Source organism: Babylonia areolata, chromosome 5 (assembly GCF_041734735.1).
Source record: "Babylonia areolata isolate BAREFJ2019XMU chromosome 5, ASM4173473v1, whole genome shotgun sequence".
NCBI classification, from domain to species: domain Eukaryota; kingdom Metazoa; phylum Mollusca; class Gastropoda; order Neogastropoda; family Buccinidae; genus Babylonia; species Babylonia areolata.
In genome coordinates this window covers 16783773-16806475 of record NC_134880.1, presented here as the reverse complement: position 1 = coordinate 16806475, position 22703 = coordinate 16783773, and the positions used below count along the sequence as shown (strand labels likewise).

At 41.2% G+C, this 22703-nt stretch overlaps 1 protein-coding gene across 2 annotated transcripts in view; it reads right to left on the bottom strand.

Moving 5' to 3' along the window:
- LOC143281972 (uncharacterized) overlaps positions 1–19458 on the bottom strand; it is a 56006-nt gene extending 36548 nt beyond the window's left edge. The window contains exons 1-10 of one of the 2 annotated variants that reach the window (XM_076587333.1): positions 19232–19458; positions 14128–14373; positions 12028–12225; positions 9586–10038; positions 8284–9115; positions 7246–7374; positions 6169–6224; positions 3463–3576; positions 1160–1279; positions 113–235 (exon numbers count right to left, since the gene is read on the bottom strand). In XM_076587333.1, the coding sequence (XP_076443448.1) occupies positions 113–235; positions 1160–1279; positions 3463–3576; positions 6169–6224; positions 7246–7374; positions 8284–9115; positions 9586–10038; positions 12028–12225; positions 14128–14299 (2197 nt within the window). In that variant the 5' untranslated portion in view covers positions 14300–14373; positions 19232–19458. Of the gene's footprint in view, positions 1–112; positions 236–1159; positions 1280–3462; positions 3577–6168; positions 6225–7245; positions 7375–8283; positions 9116–9585; positions 10039–12027; positions 12226–14127; positions 14374–18633; positions 18728–19231 lie in introns of those variants that run through there. The other variant, XM_076587332.1, reaches the window with a different exon arrangement.
- Between the last annotated feature and the right edge of the window lie 3245 nt (positions 19459–22703).

The window sequence follows — 22703 nt, the reverse complement described above, 5'->3', positions numbered from 1 at the left end:
CATCATCATCATCACCACCACCACCACCACCATCACCATCACCACCACTACCACCACCACCACCACTACCACCATCACCACCATCATCATCATCACAAGACATGGCACCTACCCACAGCATCCCTGACACGGTTGTAGTCATTGGTCAGATGCTGTCTGACCCAGGCCCGACCCCCCATCTGCACCACAGCAATGTTCTCCTCCAGATTCAAGGTGTCCACATTGTCTTCAATGCCTGAAACAGTCAGCATGTGTGGTCACTGTTGTTGTTGTTGTTGCTGTTGTTGTTGTTGTTGCTGCTGTTGTTGTTGTTGTTGTGCTGTTGCTATTGTTGTTGCTGCTGTTTGTTGTTGTTGTTGTTGCTGTTGTTGTTGTTGTGTTGATGTTGTTGCTGTTGTGTTGTTGTTGTTGTGTTGTTGTTGTGTTGTTGTTCTTGTTGTGTTGTTGTTACTGATTGTTGTTGCCGTTGTGTCAATACCATCCTCTTCCTGCTCCTCCCCCTTCTCCTCCTACTCATCATTATCATCATTCACTCCTCCTGCTATTGTTGCTATTGTTTGTTGTTGTGTTGTTGTTATTGTTGTGTTGTTGCTGTTGTTGTTGTCTTGTTGCTGTTTTTGTTGTGTTGTTGCTATTGTTGTTGTTGTGCTGTTGCTGTTGTTGTGTTGTTGTTGTTGTGTTGTTGCTGCTGTTGTTATTGTTGCTGTTGCTGTTGTGTTGTTGCTGATGTTTGTTGTTGTGTTGTCGTTGCTCTTGTTTGCTGTTGTGTAGTTGCTACTGTTGTTGTTGTTGTTGCTTTTGTTGTGCTGTTGCTGTTGTTCGTTGTTGTGTTGTTGCTATTGTTTGTTGTTGCTGTTGTTGTGCTGTGTCATTACTATCCTCCTCCTGCTCCTCCTCTTCCTTCCCAACTTACTGTCAATAAAGGTGTGAGCAACAGTCTTCACTTGTCCATCATCATCATCACCATCATCATCATCATCATCATCATCATCACCATCATCATCATCATCACCACCATCATCACCATTCACTCATCCCTGACCATCAATGAAGGTGTGGGCAACAGTCTTCATTTGTCCATCATCATCATCACCATCATCATCATCATCATCACCATCATCATCATCACCACCATCATCACCATTCACTCATCCCTGACCATCAATGAAGGTGTGGGCAACAGTCTTCATTTCATCCAGGTGTTCCATGACCACACTGTCAGAGGTGTCCAGCACTATCACTGTGTCCAGAGCTTTGGCCCGGGGAGAGTCCCTCTCCTCTGCACATCACCCAAAATGCTCATCATGCAGGGTAACTCAATTAGTACTGCCAGTTAGCTCCCCTGACTTTCCCCACACATGACCCCTTTTTTTTTGTATGGGTATGCAATAAAATCGCCAAAAATACAAATGTGAGAATTTATGAACTGAAAACTTCAAAACCGATCAGTAATATAACGAGTTGGTCGAGAACAAAATATAGATAAATCTTCCTCCCTCCCTTCTTATGCTATCACCCAGTGAGATGATGAAAGTATCCGTATTTTTTTGTTTGAAATTTGCACACACTGATGACTTTCAAAAGAATCCAGGAAAGCACACAGAGTTTGAAACAGATTGAATTCAGAACGTTATATAGCCCCAGTAGGGCCCCTTCATCTTATTCTGTTGTCTGCCTTGTGACTGAGAAGAAACTGGGTCAGACACCACTGTTGACATGCACTGTTCACGTAAACCAGCCACCTGGAAAATAACTCTCCTGCTTGTGAGCACAGCAACACACTCTGCATTTACTGGTCGCAGTGCAGAGTGGAAAGGTCAGTTAAGATATTCTCAGCTTATACATGAAAATAAGGTGACATTCCAAAAATTCAAAACTTTCTAAAGTCCCGATCAGGCTCCATCATCTGAAACAGTTGTAAATGGTAGGGCCTCGATAGGGGCCTGTCATCCGGAGTGAGTTAAAGCTTAAAACTCCCATAGCCTTTTACGGTAATTGTGGCAGTGAATTCATTTCCACAGCGTCAAGGGCTCAGCAGTCCAAGTTTCAAACGGAGAACTCTGTTCAGATAAAAAAAGGTAGTATAATACAATATGTTACGATGCAATACAATACCATATCATACAATTTAACATGAAACAATACCATATACCATACAATATGATACAATACAGTACAGTACAGTACAAGGCAATACACAATACAATGCAATACAGCACAGCACAGTAACAGCACAACACAGCACAGGAGAAGCACAATACAATGTAACAATACAATGTAATACAGCACAGCACTGCACAGTACAACACAATGCAACGAAGCACAATACAATATCAATGTACAATACAGCACAGAACAACAAAGCACAAACCAATACAGCACAATGCAATGCAATGCAATGCAATACAATACAGCACAACTCAACACAGCACAACTCAACACCAACAACACATACACACCACAACACACCCACACCAACAACACACCCACACCAACAACACACCAACAACACAGAAATCTGTTGTGGTAAAAAGAAATACAAATACAAATACAACACACCACACCTACAACACACCAACAACACGCCCACACCAACAGCACACCCACACTAACAACATATGCACACCACAACACACCCACACCAACAACACACCCACACCAACAACACACCAACAACACAGAAATCTGTTGTGGTAAAAAGAAATACAAATACAACACACCACACCTACAACACACCAACAACATGCCCACACCAACAGCACACCCACACTAACAACATATGCACACCACAACACACCCACACCAACAACACACCCATACCAACAATACACCAACAACACATCCACACCAACAACACTACCAACAACACACCAACAACACATCCACACCAACAACACAGAGAAATCTGCTGTGATAAAAAGAAATACAAATACAAATACAACACACCACACCAACAACACATCCACACCAACAGCATGGCCACACCACACCACATCAACAACACACCCACACCACACCACACCACACACCACACCAACAACACACCCACACCAACAACACACCCACACCACACAAACACCACACCAACAACACACCACACCACATCAACAACACACGCAACACACACCCACACCAACAACACAACACAACACACCAACACACACCAACAACACAACACACCACACCAACAACACACCCACACCACGCCAACAACACACCAACAACACAACACACCCACACCACACCATACCAACAACACACCCACACAACAACACACCAACAACACAACGCAACACACCAACACACACCCACAACACACCCACACCAACAACACACCAACACCAACAACACACCCACACCAACAACACACCCACACCCACACCAACAACACACCCACACCCACACCAACAACACACCAACACGAACAACACACCAACAACACCACCAACACTGAAGACGTACCATCGCGCAGGGCCAGCTCCACCTGTTCCATCATTCTCTGGATCTCAGGGTCTTTGCACTGCGATGCCCTCGACTTCACGTTGACCCAGCTCAGCAACTGTTCTGCCTGTTCCGCTGTACAACACACATATTTTGATCAGCACTTCTAAACCGTCATTTTACTTAGCATGTACAACACACATGTTTTAAACAGCACTTCTAAGCCGTCATTTTACTTAGCATGCACAACACACATGTTTTAAACAGCACTTCTAAACCATCATTTTATTTAGCATGTACAGCACACATGTTTTGATCAGCACTTCTAAACCGTCATTTTACTTAGCACGTACAACAAACATGTTTTAAACAGCACTTCTAAAACGTCAATTTACTTAGCACGTACAACACACATGTTTTGATCAGCACTTCTAAACTATCATTTTACTTAGCACATACAACACACGTTTTAAACAGCACTTCTAAACCGTCATTTTACTTAGCACGTACAACACACATGTTTTAAACAGCACTTCTAAAACGTCAATTTACTTAGCACGTACAACACACATGTTTTGATCAGCACTTCTAAACCGTCATTTTACTTAGCACATACAACACACATGTTTTAAACAGCACCAGTAATTTCATTTAGCATGTACAACACTCATGTTTTAAGTAACACTTCTAAACTGTCATTTTAATTAGCACATACAACACACATGTTTTAAACAGCACTTCTAAACCGTCATTTTACTTAGCATGCACAACACACATGTTTTAAACAGCACTTCTAAACTGTCATTTTATTTAGCATGTACAACACACATGTTTTGATCAGCACTTTTAAACCGTCATTTTACTTAGCACGTACAACACACATGTTTTAAACAGCACTTCTAAACCGTCATTTTACTTAGCATGCACAACACACATATTTTAAACAGCACTTTTAAACCGTCATTTTACTTAGCACGTACAACACACATGTTTTGGTCAGTTCTTCTAAACAGTCATTTTACTTAGCATGTACAACACACATGTTTTAAACAGCATTTCTAAACCGTCATTTTACATAGCACGTACAACACACGTTTCAGACAGCACTTCTAAACCGTCATTTTACTTAGCATGTACAACACATGTTACAAACAGCACTTCTAAACCATCATTTTACTTAGCACGTACAACACACATGTTTTAAACAGCACTTCTAAACCGTCATTTTACTTAGCACGTAAAACACACATGTTTTAAACAGCACTTCTAAACCATCATTTTACTTAGCATGTACAACACACATGTTTTAAACAGCACCTGTAATTTCATTTAGCATGTACAACACTCATGTTTTAAATAACACTTCTAAACCGTCATTTTACTTAGCACATACAACACACATGTTTTGGTCAGTTCTTCTAAACAGTCATTTTACTTAGCACATACAACACACATGCTTTAAACAGCACTTCTAAACCGTCATTTTATTTAGCATGTACACCACATATATTTTAAACAGAACCAGTAATTTCATTTACCACGTACTATACACATGCTTTAAATAGCACTTTTAGACCGTCATTTTACTTAGCACGTACATACATTTTAAATACACACATTTTAAATAACACTTCTAAACCGTCATTTTATTTAGCATGTACAACACATGTTTTAAATAACACTTCTAAATCATCAATTTTACTTAGCATGCACAACACATATTATAAACAGTACTTCTAAACCGTCATTTTATTTAGCATGTACAACGCACATGTTTTAAACAGCACTTCTAGACAGTAATTTCATTTAGCATGTACAACACATGTTTTAAACAGCACTTCTAGACCGTCATTTTACTTAGCACGTGCAACACAGATGTTTTAAACAGCACCAGTAATTTCATTTAGCATGTACAGCACACATGTTTTATACAGCACTTCTAAACAGTCATTTTATTTAGCTTGTACAACACACATGTTTTAAACAACAGTTCTAATCAGTCATTTTGTTGAGCATGTCATAATACACCAGAGCTACAGATAAAGCAGGACAATGGGAAGATCAAAATACGGAAACCCTGTCCTGATGCACATGCAAGCAAAAGGGAGGCAACACACTAAGGGAGGCTACTTGCCGCAGCTACTTTCTAAAGTCATATTTTTGCACAGGACAGGGGTTTGTCAATGTAAGTTATATCTGTCTTTTGTTGTTGATTATTTCATTCATAAGTCATTCTAATGTTACTGTATGATAGTCAGTCATGTCCGACAAGGACCATCAGAACAGCTGGAGGAGGAAAATGCTGTCCCGACTATCTGGGCTAGAATTTGATAAAAGTGGAGGGTGTTTTGCCCAAGTTACATCCCCACTCTCTCAGCCAAGAGGGTTTTTTTAGGAAAGTCAGCATTGGGATGGTTCCCAAAGGCCAGCTAACCCCTAAGACTGCAGTAACTGCATAGTGCCTGTATCGTTCACAATGATCTTTTCATGCATTTGTTAAAAAAAAATTTTAAAAATGAAAAGAAAAAAGAATGAATAAAAAAATATTTGCAAAAGGGGAAAAAAGAAAAGAAAAGTAAGCAATTTAAAAAAAAAGAAGTAAAGTAACCAATTTTTTTAAATAAAAAGGAAAACTCAAACAGACAAAAAAAAAAAAAAAAAAAAAAAAAAAAAGAAGAAGAAAAATATAGGGGGTCAAACAATGACTCCATGATTGAAACCACTTACTTTTTAGTTCAGGTTTCTTCTTCGGTGGCTCCGAACTGGAAGTCTCACCTTCATCGCTGGAACGAACATCCACAAGTTGAGAACACTGTTATAATAATTTCGTTTCACCTTCATAGCTTGCTACTCCCAAGTGAATTCATTTTGTATTACATCCCCTTGCCCAATCAATCAGATCAGTCCTGTTGGTCAGATAGCACAACTGTGAAGGACATGTTCCAGAAATGTGCTCAGAACATACATGGATCAAATGTAATTTTAATGGAAACAGATGAATTATTTCCCTTTATCCAAAGGTCAAGGTCATAAGGAACAGAGGAACAGAAGCTGTGTGTGTCAGTTCATGACATTTGGCAAAATAAAAAGTGACATCACACATGGAACCTCTTTTCTTTCTTTAGAAAGTAGTTTGATGATTTTTTTTTGATTTTTTATTTTTTTTTTATTTTGTGTGTGTGTGTGTGTGTGTGTGTGTGTGTGTGTGTGTGTGTGTGTGTGTGTGTGTGTGTGTCCATGCATATCAATAGTTCCAAATGCAACTGTAACAATCATATACATACTTATTCAGACTGTTCTTGATTTCTCCCATCACAAAACATTGCAAGGGCATCAAAATCAGTAATGACTGATAACCTGACAACTCAGTAATGTTATTTCATGATAGAATCTAACATGTGCAAGTGAGAACACACACACACACACACACACACACACACACACACACACAACACCCTGCTCTTTTGGATGAGCAAAGAAACCCAAATCTTTCTTCTCTTCACAAACATTTCAAATTTTTAATCAGTGATTTTGCAGGTCAGTTTCGCACCAAAGAAACATTTTTTTTGCATCACCTTTACGTCATTACGTCAATCCACAGACCCAGATTTGGCACAAACTTTGCTGCAATTTCTTTTTCTTTCACACAAGTGAAACTTGCATAAGAATTTCACTAATATTTGGGCAAATCCATTCTCATCCTTGGCAGCGTATATATAAGAGTGCACATCCATGACAGAGGGTAGACACTGTATAAGTATCCATATCAATCAGTCTGTCTGTATATAAATGTCCAAGACTGACCGGTGCGGGTCTTGTTCCTTTCCAGAGATAACAGCCCCATGGTCCTGCCCATGTCTGGCGATGTCTTTGGAGTCAAACCCTTCTGCTATCTGTTTCTTCAAAGTTATATCCATGCTCTTCTCTGACACACTTTAATAAAAAAGATAGAAAAGAGCAAATTATAAAACATATTCATGATGATTATCATGGAATATAGTGGATGGGAATTTAGCGTTAGGTTTTGAAAGTGAATGAGTATGGTGCACATGAGTGTATAAGTGTATGTGAATGAGATGTATGCACATATATTTGTGTGTGTGTGTGTGTGTGTGTGTGTGTGTGTGTGTGTGTGTGTGTGTGTGTGTGTGTGTTCATATGTGAATGGTGCTCACAAGTGTGCATGTGTATATGTGTATATAAATGAGATATAATATATAAATAATGTTTTATATAATGCTATAAAAATTGAGATTTTTTAAATCGGCATAATCACCGTTATCAATATCATCTTTACTACTGATATTACTATAATCATCATGATCATCATCATTACCATTTTCATCACAATCATTATGTATCATCATTACCACCACCGCAACCACAACCACTACTACTACAACAACTACTACAAAAAATCAGCTACTACTACAAATACAATCAGATGATGATAATATCTTACTCTCATGTCAAGACACACAGACACACACACACATAGACACAATCACACACACACAGACACACACACAATTACACACACACACACACAATCACACACACACAGACACAATCACACACAGAGACACACAGAGACACACACACACTTACACACACACACACACACACACACACACACACACACACACACAAACACACACACACACACACCCCACACACTGACATGCACACAACACAAATTAAAGCCCAACCCACATCACATAGGTGCCTGACCTGTAGCACTTTTTTTCATTTCATTTTCTTTCCTTGTTTTTTTGTTTCTTTCTTTCTTCCATTCAACACTACATGAATCTTCAAGACAATGACAGAGCTCCTAACACCTACCCTGCAAACGAACCAGATTCGATTCCGCTCGTTTCCTCCTCTGCATCCCGTTTATCCGACTGGACTGAAAATTCACAAGGGATGCACTCCTCTGTCATGTCGTTGGTGACTTTGTTGTCCATTCTTGGGAGAAGTTGAGGACTGACACTCTCAGATGCCATGTGTCTCACCGCAGCAACTTGAGCAATCTGTCTTCCTCCTCTTACCTGAGAATGCTTGGAGATGATCGTCCGTCCTGGGGAACTATGATCACCTTCGCTGTAAAGCTTCCCACCTGTGTCCACCTGCTTGTCATCTGTGAACGGTCCAGCACCGTCTTTTTGTCTGATGGACGACTGGTCAGGAACATTATGATGAACTGTAGCAGGGGCTGCCGTGGCAACCTGAGGGGCAGGAAACTGCTCATGGATCTGCCTTTCGCCAGCTCTGCCTCTGCCTCTATCTCTGCCCTCCCATTCTTCATCCATTAACGGCCTGTCACTGCTGCCCCTTTCAGGTGTTGCAGGAGACATAAATTCTGGCACCTTGACTCTGGGTGGCTGGGCAGGTTCCACAGGATGATCAACTGACATACCTCCACCATCAGTGACCAGACTTGTGAGATGCTCGGCCGTTGGGCTTTGCGGAGACTGGGGGACTGGTTCAAGTTGTCTGGCTGTTAACTGTGTTGTGAACTGTGCCAGCAGGCTGTGCATGAACTCACGCAGATTGTCTGTCTGTTTCTGAGCCAGCTGCTCTTGGGACTTGGCCATGTGGTAGCGAATGGTGTTCATTCTACGGTCCAGAAGCTTGTTGACTGTGCTTTCGATGAGTCGGCTGTCCATGGAGGCCACTGGAGGACAGGGACAGATAGACAGACATACAGACAGACAGACAACTTGAAAAAGCATTGGTTGAATGTGGTAAGGACTTCTATACATACACTTCCGCACATGCATACACACGAACACCACATACACACACAAACACATACACACACACATACATGCAAACACACACACACTACACACACATACAAGCTACACATACCATACACACACTGACAAATAACACATTCTACACACACTAAACACAAGCACTCTACACAAACTACATACAACATTTGATACACATACATTATAAACACACACTAAACACACTACACACATACACATACATTATAAACACATACTAAACACACTACACACACACACACGCACACACATTCCCTCTCTCTCTCTCTCTCTCTACCTCTCTCTCTCTCTCTCCCTTTGCACTACACAAACACACAAACTCTCACCGTAACTCAAAACAAACACTCACCCGACCCAGACTGCCAACTCAGATGAACGGGTTCACCAAACAACGAACAGTCCACCCTCACTTCCTCCCCCTCCACCCTGCTACACTGCATCACCTCCCAGGAAACGTCCAGCTCACCCACCCAGTCACTCAAACAGTTCATCAACACCTGCTGAAAATCTCTCTGGTTGTCACTGGAGGCAAGCATCTCCTTAGCGCCTTCAGCGGTCTCGTGCTGGAAAATGAACACCAGAGAGCCACAATCCAACCCCATCAGCTTCATGCCACGCTCAAAGGACTCCTTGATGATGCGACGCAGCTTGCGTAAATCACTGATGTCCAGGATGTGCTGCATGATCTCTTTGCACAGAGTCTTCATTCCCTTCTTCATTGTCATCTTCCATACCGTCATGGATTCGGAGAAGAAGTCTCTACCGTTCCACTGCAGTCGGGCCAGACATTTTAATACAGCGTCTGAAACACACAAATCCAGTTTCAAGGAGGTGTCTAAGCATGGGGACTTATCAATGTATGCTACACATACATTTGAATGAAAAATATAATCTACAAAAAATACATATGAAAGGTAAAAGTGGAGTGATGGCCTAAAGGTAACGCGTCCGCCTAGGAAGTGAGAGAATCTGAGCGTGCTTGTTCGAATCACGGCTCAGCTGCCGATATTTTCTCCCCCTCCATTAGATCTTGAGTGGTGGTCTGGACGTTAGTCATTCAGATGAGATGATAAACTGAGGTCCTGTATGCAGCATGCACTTAGCATACATAAAAGAACCCATGGCAACAAAAGGGTTGCTCCTTGCAAAATTTTGTAGAAAAATCCACTTCGATATGAAAAACAAAATACGTAACTGCATGCAGGAAAAAATACCAAAAAATGGGTGGCGCTGTAGTGTAGCGATGCGCTCTCCCTGGGGAGAGCAGTTCGAATTTCACAGAGAGAAATCTGTTGTGATAAAAAGAAATACACATACAAACAGATGCCTAACCTATGCATAAACCCTACATGCTGGTCAGGCCTTGAGACCTACCCCAGGTTTGTCTAAAACATTAACATAAAGTGAAATGAAATAATTAAACAAAATAAACAAATAAGTGAATACATTGAACTAACTAACTCCTGCTGTTCATTTGGCAAAACTGAGTTTCCGTCAGCATACCGGTACATATACAAAGAGTTCAGTGCAGTTTTTTTTTTAACTGACAAACAATCAGAGCTGTAAACAACCCTGAAACTCAAAGATTAAAGGCTTTTTTTTTCTTTTTTAAGCCTTACATATCACGGGTTTGTTTGGGGTTGTTTTTTGTGGTCTTTTTTAAATCTTACTTATTCTTATACCAAAGACATCATATGATGACAATCAAATACACCAATGTTTCTCCACTGCAATGGGAAGTCATTGACAGCTTAGTCTTTTGTGAAGGACTATGACTCATGACACGACTGTGACAAGAGTGCACTGGCACTTAGCTATGCAGCCTTGAGGGATAGTTGGCCTTTAACTCTCTCCATACGAACGGCGAAAGAGACGACGTTAACAGTGTTTCACCCCAATTACCATCATCAAAATAATGCAAGCGGAAGGCTCTTATACTGAAGAGGTGAATGTTGACAAAGAATACCACAATTCTGACGACGGAAGCTAAAGGTTGGGTCATTCAGACACCCACTGGACATCCGAGGGGTCTGTGTAGAGGAGAAGAGAGATGCCGTACTGAGTGAGTTAAGAACCATCCCAATGCTGGCTGTCCTAAAACTGTCTTGGCCAAGAGAGTGGGGAAGTAAGTTGGGCAAGACACTCTCCACTGTAATCAAATTCTAGCCCAGATAATCAGGACAGCAGATGCCTCCTCTGCTGTTCTGGTGGTCATAGTCAGACAAGATGGACTATCATACATACCAACTGTACATTTACATGAATACCAGGAACATTTTGGAATGAAAAAAAAACGTAAATAGTAGACAGCAGATATATTTAGATGTCTAGATCAATAGATGGACTGATAAAAGAAAGAAAGAAAGAAAGAAAGAAGAAAGGAAATAAATAAGGAAAGAAAATAATAACAGACCTATCATTTAAATCCCTTTCCTCTATTTTTTGCTCCTTAATTCCTTTTTGAACATTTTTACATACAACTGTTACAATGTTTACATGAATGTAAAATGCAAATTCGAATTTTAAAAACTTCAAAACACTGCACAGATGATTGTCAGTTAAAAAAATTTTCACACACACACACACACACACACACACACACACACACACATGTACACACACACACACACATCATGGTAACTTTTACAAAAGAAAGTTACTTTTTCACATGAACACATATGTAAAAATATACATAAATCACAAAAATAAAACAAAAGAACAGTCACACAACAATCCAGCCAGCTCATGAAATGTACATATCACACACAGATAACAGCTCTTCACTTCTCACCGTTTACAGTTTTACAGTGGTCAGCCACACCCACATTGCTCTCGGCAAAAATGCGGGCAGCCTCTTTATTTATGAACAAGTTGATTCGGGCATAGTTGTCGCAAATCCGAACTGTCTGTGTCTGCCCGGTGCAGAAAAACGCACCAGTCTGTGTCCATCGAGACGCAGATGTCTTAAATATGTGGTCACACCCAGAATCTGAAACATAAAACGCCCTTTCTTCCTCATACAATATCTTATCATATACAGTAAAAGAACAGCAGGTCAAACTTGTTCCTACAGGATTCATTCTGTCTCCAGAAGTGCTGTGGTAGATCTGTTGGTTGTTGGTCGTCTGACCCATTGCTCACCAGCGATCAAGGTTCAAGCCCTTATTTCAAACCAAATCAAAATTAGAAAAATTCTTCATTTACTACATGGAAATTAACTTTCGGCATGGTGTTATGACTTTGGGAAAGCCACTTTAATCTGAATTTGATCAGGGTTCAATCCCTTATTTCAAACCAAATAAAAATAAATACTTTATTTAACACATGGAAATTAACAATCAGCATGGCGTTGTGACTTTGGGAAAGCCACTTTAATCTGATTTTCCTCACTTCACCAAGGTTTGAGTGGGTATCTGAGGGAGATTAACAAGTGAAAGGAGAGGACTGGGCCTAGTCTCCCTATGCCAAGCTCTCGATACAGTGGGTATGAATTCACTGCTTCTATGCCCGTAAAAGGCTAAGGGGCCTTTAACCCATTTAATCAGTATCAGTATCAGTATCAGTAGCTGAAGGAGGCATCACTGCGTTCAGTCAAATCCATATATGCTACACCACATCTGCCAAGCAGATGCCTGACCAGCAGCGTAACTCAACACACTTAGTCAGGCCTTGAGAGAAAAAAAATAAAAAAAACATAAAAAACACCCCAAAACCGGACAAACAAAAAACACCAACAAATATATAATAATAATAATAATAATAATAATAATAAAATGAGATAAAAAAAAGAAGATAAATATATAAAAATACTACTACTATTAATAATAATATTTATAAGGCGCAAAAATCTTGATTAAGTCAACTCTAAGCGCACAGACAAAAAAAAAAAAAAAAAGGCTCTTATACCATTTAACCAAACTCTCTACAATGGTAGCAGTCTGCTTCACTGTATACTTGTTACACCCTTCAGGTTTTATTCATGTCCTCAGCAGTGGTGCGTGACAGGCACTCGCATTCATTATAATCGTGTTGCATGCAGTGACAGTGATCAAATCATGTGTGTTATTGTGAAAAACATATATTGTACAAAAAAGAAGCACCAGTTTTAAAAATCAGAATGTATATCTAAGACTTACGGACTTACCAAAAACATCATGAAACAATATCAACAGTGCATATAGAAATATAGGACAAACAATGCAGGAGAGTGTGGTGGTGGTTGTTGTTTTTTTCTCCACCACCCCTTTGAGTTCTCCTTATATAAACTGTAAACCCCCACATGCATTTTTATTTTTTTTTATTTTTTTTTTTTACGTTCGTTGGTTGCAGCTCCCACAGTTTCAGTTTCAGTTTCAGTTGCTCAAGGAGGCGTCACTGCGCTCGGACAAACCATATACGCTACACCACATCTGCCAAGCAGATGCCTGACCAGCAGCGTAACCCAACGCTCCCACAGACACTTGTAATGCTGTATGTACACAGGTACGAGTAGATTTTTTTACATGTATGACCATTTTTATCCCCGTCGTGTTGGCAGTCAATCTCCATTTTCGGGAGGGGGGGGGGTGGGGGGTGCATGCCACACCAGGTATGTTCTTGTTTCCATAACTCACCGAACAGTGACATGGATTACAGGATCTTTAACGTGTGTATCTGATCTTCTGCATGCGCATACACATGAAGGGGATACAGGCACTAGCAGGTCCGCAAATCTTGTTGACCTAGGAGATCGGAAAAATCACCACCACTTTCCTACCAGGCGTTGTTACCAGGATTTGAACCCAGGATCCTCAGAATGAAAGTCTAACGCTTTAACCACTCAGCTGTTGCGCCCATCACATGCATACGTATAACTGTTTTCAACCTAGTTTAGAGACTTCTGTTCTCATACCTTCTTGAGTATCTCCATAATCTCTGCTGTCGAAACTGTTCCCAGCGCCTTCTTGGCACACAGTGGTCTCTATGATGTTTGTCGCAATATAAACATTGTCTGCATTTTGTATATTCACAGAGGGAGTGGAGAAGGGGCGAGCAGGAGCAGATGACATTGGCATGACAGACATGCTGTCCACACATGATCCTCAGACCCTCTGTCTTCAAACAGGTGCTGGACAATCTGTCCAACTCTTCCCTGAAACTGAATCCAAAGTTTCTGGAGTTTACAGATATGTTAAATAAATAAATGAATAAATAAATAAATATATATATATATATATATATACACACACACATACATAAGTATATATACATGGGAGGTGGGTGTGGGAGAGGGGATGTGCATGTGCATACACAGATAAATATATGCACGCATTCAGGCATGTAATAATAATAATAATAATAATAATAATGGTATTTATATAGTGCTGGATCTTGTGCAGAGACAAATCAAAGTGCTTTCACACCAGTCATTCACACGCATGCATAACTCTAAAACTGTAGAAACTAAAGACAAGGAAGAGGCAGGCAAGGGAGGCTATTTTGGGAAGAGGTGGGTTTTAAGGCCAGACTTGAAAGAGCTGAGTGTGGAGACTTGACGAAGCGAAAAAGGAAGTTCATTCCAATCGCAAGGTCCAGAAACAGAGAAAGAATGGCGGCCAACAGTCGAGTGTTTGAATCTGGGTATGCGTAAACAGAGTGGATCCGAGGCCGATCGTAGTGAGCGAGATGGAGTGTAGAGGTGAAGGCAGCCGCAGAGATAGGAAGGGGCAGTTTTGTGAATGCATCTATAACATAGAGTGCTGATCTTGTACTTTATTCGGTGTGAGACAGGGAGCCAGTGGAGATGTTGCAAAAGAGGAGTGATGTGCTCAGATCTTTTCTTTCTGAGGATGAGTCGGGCAGCAGAGTTTTGTATGCGCTGAAGGGACTGAATGGATGAAGCAGGCATACCAGACAATAGAGAGTTACAGTGGTCAAGGTGAGAGAGAATGAGAGAAACGACAAGTCTAGATGTTGCGTCAGTGGACAGATATTTCCGGACGGCACTGATGCGTCGCAGTTGACAGTAGCAGGACTGACATGTCTGACTGATAAATTTTTGCATGGACAGTGTATTGTCAAGGACAACACTGAAGTTCCTGACTGACGTGGAAAGAGGGATGGATGTACTGCCAAGTTTGATCGTGTCAATTGTGATGGAAGAGAGTTTTTGTTTAGTTCCTATGATCATTGCTTCAGTTTTGTCCGCGTTCAATTGTAACTTATTTCGAGTCATCCAGTTTTGAATGTCCAGGAAGCAGTTGGATGTTTCTTGCAAGAGCAACAACATGCTACTATGTATACATGCACATGTATGTACACACACACACACACACACACACACACACACACACACACACACACACACTGTACAAATACAACCGCTATATAACTACTAATACTTTGCTATCAGTCTTATCAACAAACATACAGAAAATGGATCTTTAAACAATTGTTACATTACAACCATCATCTGAAGCAATATTTCAATGTGTGTGAATCAAAACCATAAATATTCACTAGCTTCTTTTTCAAAAGAAGAAAAAGAAAGATGAAAACAACAACAACAACAAAAGCAACAGCAGCAGCAGCAACAACAACAACAACAAAATGCGTAAGTAAACAAAAGTAATTTGATTCAACACATGCAACACTCAGAAACACAGTGACAGTTGAGCAGGGAAAGTGAGAGAGTTATCCATTATCGATGTTTGAAATATCTTCAACACTTTCAAAACTCTGACATTGCTACCAAGTAAACAATCAACCATTCTCTCTCTTCAGTCTCAGAAAGAGCAAACCACATGCAGCTGCCACAGAAACCTGGGATCTTTTTTCTCTTTTCTTCTTTACAACGATCTATTTTCAGTTTCAGGGTCAGGATTGATACATTGCAGGCAACAATCTTGGGAGAGTGCATGCTAAAAACAAATAAATAAATGAATAAATAGATAAGTAAAAAATTTTTTTAATGAAATAGATAGATAAATAAATAAATGCACAAAAGTTAAAAGCTGTTACTGTTAGTGGTGGAAAACAGCAGCTGGCATGGAACTTTCGATGGTGCCTGAACTGTCAACTCCTGATTCCTTTGTGTGTGTGTGTGTGTGTGTGTGTGTGTGTGTGTGTGTGTGTGTGAAACAAAGAATGATTCCATAAAATTAATCTGGTGTGTATTGCACAGAATGGAATTGCAAAACCCTAGTTGTTTTATTTATCTATTTTATTTCTGTTTTACTGTTCTTCTTCCTTTCTGAATCTGAATTTGAACTGATACACAGAGCCATCAACTTTGATGATCATAGAGAGTTGCAAGAAAGCTTGTGATAAAACTTAAAATAAATCAAATCAAATCAAGTTCTTACTAGTCTGTAGAAACACAGAGAGACAAAGACAAGACAAGACAAGACAAAATTCTTCATTTCAATTACAATAGATAAGCACTTGTGTGCTTTTTTACGTCCAGTCCCCATCTGGAATAGGGTCTATACTACACAATACTAACTAACATAAAACATGGTGTTTGTAGAAATACATAACGGATGGGAAAATTTAAACAACTGATTTAACACACACACACACACACACACACACACACACACACACACACACACATGCACATACAGGCACAAGTATGGTGTTAGTAAAATGCATAGGAAAAAATTACCAAAATAAAATAAACAAACACACAAAACACACAACACACCACAGACCAGAATGGGGGAAGGAAGGTGAGGGAGGTTCTCCGTGAACTGTACACATGTGACAAACAGTATAATAAAATGAGTGATTTACATAACACATTATGGCATAGGGTGGGAAAGGTAATGTTTTTCTAGGGTGGTTGGACAATGGTGTTGTTTAATTGTTTCTGGGAGCGAGTTCCATAGGTTGGCGCCTGAATAAACCAGACTGGATTTGAACAAGTCAATTCTTGGGATTGGGCTATGGACTCAGGCTGAGTGATAGAACACAGGTATTGACTGTGATCACTCTACTGAAGGAAGGAAAGAAGGAAGGATAGAAAGGGTGGGGAGGGGTTCCTTGATGAATTTACAGAAAATTTGTTTATTAACATTGGTGGTACATTACCTGTCATAATCTTGTGCATTGTGATCCCTTTGTTGTACTCTGGAGAAAGAGAAAGGGGGGAGAGAGAGAGAGAGAGAGAGAGAGAGAGAAAGTGAGTGTGAGAGACAAATTCTTTTTTTTACAAGACAAATTCTTTATTTCGAGGATAATAGATAAGCACTGGTGTGCTTTTTTACATCCAGTCCCCGCCCTGAATAGGGTCTACACTACACAATATTTAATAAAATGAAAGCATGGTGTTAGTAGAGATACACAACAGAGGGGAAAAAAAAGCATAAATCAAAACAAAACAACAACCACACACACAAGCACGCACACGCACACACACACACACACACACACACACACACACACATGACATACAGGCACTAGCATGGTGTTAGTAAAATGCACAGGTAAAAAAAAAAAGAAAAAGGAACAAAATCAAAGAAACAAACACACACAACACACACTGCATTACACATCAGAATGGGGGATAGAGGGTGAGGAAGGTTCTGTCAACCATACACATCTGATAAACAGTATCAATAAAATGAACGATTTACATTACACATTATGGCATAAGGTGGGAAAGGCAATGTTTTTTGAAGGTGGTTGGGCAATGGTGTTGTTTAATTGTTTCTGGGAGTGAGTTCCATAGGGTGGCGCCTGAGTAAACCAGACTGGATTTGAACAAGTCAATTCTTGGAATTGGGATATGGACTTTGGGGGATTCTTTGATGAATTTACAGAAAATTTGTCTGTTAATGTTGGTGGTGCATTACCTGTCATTAGTGGGAGAATATTCGCTTGTTTATAGTCTTGAGTCTAAAAGGGTAGTCTTTTTAAGGAGTACTAGCTTGAACCCCCGTTTATGAAGATTCTGTAATGGCTTCATGGTATTCGCACTTGCGGAGTCCCATAGTGTTGATGCATAATCTATTGTAGACTGAATATGCGCTTGAAAAAATAATTTCCGTGAATGAAGGTCAAGGAAATGTTTGATTTTGGATAGTTGATGGGTTTTCTGGGCTGTCTTTTTGCAAAGGAAATTTATGTGAGGATTCCAAGAGAGAGAGAGAGAGAGAGAGTTCCCCAGTTTTTCACGTCCCCAGTGCAGCCGATCCGGCAACCGTAGCATCCCCTGGGAACAAGCCCCACCCGGCAGAGGAGGGGAAAGTGAATCAAAAAGATAGCTCGTGGAGCTACTGTTTGCGACAGAAGGAAGCCATGCATGGACCGATGGAGCCTGGATCACCAACTGTGATCAACAAACATAAAAGTTACTGGCTGTGGCCGATTCCTAAAGAACAAGTAGGGGAAAGAAAACAAACATTTCGTCACCTACGTGCTTCAAAAGAGAAAGCCAATGACGATAAAGAGCACAAATGAGCTGTCGATGCTTGTAGTTCCGTTCAGGGTGCGATCAACCACAGTCACTCCACCATTTTGAATCTAACACGATCGGAAAATCCCTGAGTTATTTTTGGCACCAGACATGCATTTCCCGGAAACTGAGATCGACACAACACTGAGTTGAACAATAGATTGGCCCCCCTTATGATTACGTCAAATACACTATCAAGTCGACTTCCCTTTTTGAGAGCACTGTTCCTGAACAACTCCCTTTCCTCGGAAATCAAACCACAGGACTGTGCCGTCAAGGACGGTCAGACATCTAGTCCTGCATCAACCCAGGCTGAGACAGAGAAGACAAGGCGAGACAAGATAAAGTTCTTTATTTCCGATTATAATAGATAAGCGCTGGTGTCCCTCACCCCCACCGCCTTCATCGAGCACCCACACCCGACAGCACACACACGCTGACAAACAACACACACATACGCCCACTGCAGTCACGTGACATGCCGCGCGCGCGCGCGCGCGGGCACTGGCACACACACACACACACACACACACACACACACACACACACGTGTACACACCGTTTACTCAAGGATACCACACTGATGGTCAGGCCGCGTACACATTTACTGTTTTCATGGGCAGGCCCCACGGTTGAACTTGTTGCCGCTGAGAAAAGAGGCTGACTGGGTCGGCTGACTGGGTCTACAGGGTGTCGGAGGTAATGTGAACACGTTATCCTGAGAAGTGAAGTATCAAAAGCCGGAGGAGCGGAGATGGCGAGAGGGAGTATCCATGATAAACTGAGAAATGGAGGCCGGAAATCACTGAGAAAAAAGTACTCTGGTCCAGACCACGATCTTATAAATAGAACGGACCGAAACCTTCCTGAAACTGAGCCGTGATAGCTTGACGCGAGCGTGTGACGCGAGAGGCAGCCATTGTACTCCCCAGTTTCAGTGAACGCCTCGGCCGGGAGAAAGCCGAGAGAGCATGCCTAGATTGATAAGCACTGTCTCTCATTTATACACCCGTTGGAGAGTTTGGATGCATTCGCACCATACATGCTATCATCATCCAGCTACAAATTCGGCCCTTGAAAAGAAATTTAATTGAATTTAACTAGTTGCAACTGAACTACTTAACTGGGCTTTACGCGCGCTGCATATGGTTCATTGTTGTATCCACATCTTGAAACCGTAGGAAAACTATCGCAAGTTAGAAACCCCGGCTTAATTTCATACGAGCTCGGCGTACGTTCTACCCCCGGAAACGGAGTATGGATGCGTACATGGCGGCGGTGTAAAAACTGACGGTCATACACATCAGTAAAAGCCCACTAGTGTACATACGAATACGAGTGAACTGGTGGGAGTTGCAGCCCTCTGCGAACGAAGATGAAAAAGAAGAAGAGCTCGGCGTACTGAAGGCTGAGCGCCGTCCTTTAAGTCAGCCACTGTTAACCCGTTCCCCGCCGACCGAAGTCAGTTACCCACTCACCCCTGGGTGGAGCCGAGGAAACTGCCGCCGCCTTTCCCAGGGACACAACACCGTGCCGAAACAGGGCCTCGAACTCTGCCGGATCACTGCACTACTGAGTAATAACTGAATCAGAAGTGCACTGATTCTCGAACCGACTCTGCCACGGCGCTTCACCTTATCTATAAGCATGGAACAAATCATGTTTCATCGGCTCTCAGTTGTTGGTGTGTGTGTGTGTGTGTGTGTGTGTGTGTGTGTGTGTGTTTGTGTGTGTGTGTGTGTGTCCAGCGTTTTTCACCCTAGCAAAGAAAATAGTTGGTCTCTGACAAAAACCGCAGTTGACCTAATTAAAAGCCATCCAATTGGTCGGTTTTTCTGATTTGTTTCATCCCCGTTCTGCTGCAGAGGTTCCCCTCTGTTTTATTTAATCCAAAGTAGTGTTTCGTTTTGGGTGATAGCGTCAGATTTACTTGTAGAGCAAAGTTCCCATTATTCTAATTAGTGGAACTGTTCGACCCTCACATGTAATATGTCGTCTTGATTACATTACGAAACCTTAATTTGATGAGAAAGAGTGAGAGACAGTGTGAGTGTATGTGTGTGTGTGTGAGTGAGTGGGCAGGGGAATGAGGTAGGGGAATTATAATGGGCGTTTGTGTGCATGCATGGATGTATGTAGAGAGAGGGTGGGGGAGAAACGTATGTGAGTATGTGTGTGCGTTAGAATATTTTTTGGAGATAATGATATTAATGAAATTTGGTACCTTGATTTGTTAAATATGTTTGTTTGTTGTTTTTTGTTGTTGTTGTTTTTTAATCATACCTTCCTCAAATCAGAATTTCCTTGTGTTGCTCAGTTAATATTTTATTCAAATGGTTGCGAAAATGTCAGTGCAACAAACAGTTAATCTGACAATAAATGGTTTCAGTCAGTGTGTGTGTGTGTGTGTGTGTGTGTGTGTGTGTGTGTGTGTGTGTGTGTGTGTGTGTGTGTGTGTGTGTGTGTGTCTGTGTCTGTGTGTGTCTGTGTCTCTGTGTGTGTCTGTGTCTCTCTCTGTGTGTGTGAAGTGAAAGGTATATTAACAGATAGTTTTAATCTTCACGAACTGTGCTAAAGACTTGCATTCACTGAAAACAGCTTGCATTTGCTCAGTGAATCAGTATGAAGAAAAGGAAGAATAGTGGTGAAAACGACAGAGAAGAGAGTGAGGGCTGGAGAGGCAAATCAGAGGAGGAAGAAGAAGAAAACGAGAAATGAAGATGTGGAGAAGGATCGAAAGGAAAGAATGAGACACATCTCAAGAGGGAGATGTTGTGCGGTGAAGAAGGGGGGTAGGTTAAAGAAATCGAAAAGAAATAAACAAGTTAGAGAATGAAAGAAAAGAAATCGATATGAGAGAAAGAAAACGATATCTAAGGTCATGGTGATCTGGGGGATATAGCCCCCCCCCCCTCCCCTCCTCCTCCACCTTCCCCCCCTCCTCCACACCCATTTCAACAGAAGGGAGCAAACCAAAATAGCTTCTCCATAGAATTTATTTTTGATAGCCCAGATGGACTGTTCATGCAGTGATTCTCTCTCTGTCTGTCTGCCTCTCTCTTAAACACACACACACACACACACACACACACACACACACACACACACACACACACACACACACACACACACACACCGTCAAAGTTCCTCAGTGTTTCAAGTTTTAATCGTCCTTACACTCCTGTTGGAGTATGGACAATGGTTACAAAATGCACAACAGCATCACATACTATAGAAGTTGAGAAAATACAAACGACTTTTAAACGGCCAAAATGAATATCTAGACAACATCAGAGAGTCTGCAAATTAAATAGACTTTACAGTTTTTTTCCCTTCCTTTTAGCATATTACGAAAAACGAAAACCGATTTCGACTGAAGACAAATGAGCTTTCAGGCATATAACCTTTTTTAATCTCAGATAATACTTGGGACATTCCGTTATAAAACAGAATTCATCCTCAACCACAGACATGTTACTGAAACACTGATTGCAATACGGCCTAACTCTCGTGGTATGCAATTGCGTCTCCCTATTTCTATTTCCAACTTATGATTACTATTTTAAACTTTGAAGAAGCTGATAACGTAATTATGAGGCATTTGGCTTGATATTTTTCTCTACCAAAATCACTTTTGAAATTTCGATGGAACAAATATTTATTATAAGGGGTCGGGGGCGGGGGGTGGGGTGGGGGCTACTACTACGCATGCGCAACGGGCCGCTGGCTGGCAACTTATTGGGGATTTCTGGAGTTCCTTCATCAGTATTCTTTACTTTTCGCCGGGTTCGCCGGCATGTAGAAAACCCCACACTCGGTCCAGGTCCCTGCAGTTCTGGAATTTGTCCCCGGCAGATCCTTTCACAGTCTGTCACCAGCTCAGGTCATGTTCTCCTCGGTGCTGTTAACTGAAGGATTTGTGTGTGACTGATGATAACTGAGGATGCCCACTCCAAGCGTGGTGCGGTCATTACCGCACTGAAAGACTTTGTACTCATCACAAGGGGAAACTTCCGCTGCCGGGAAGCAAT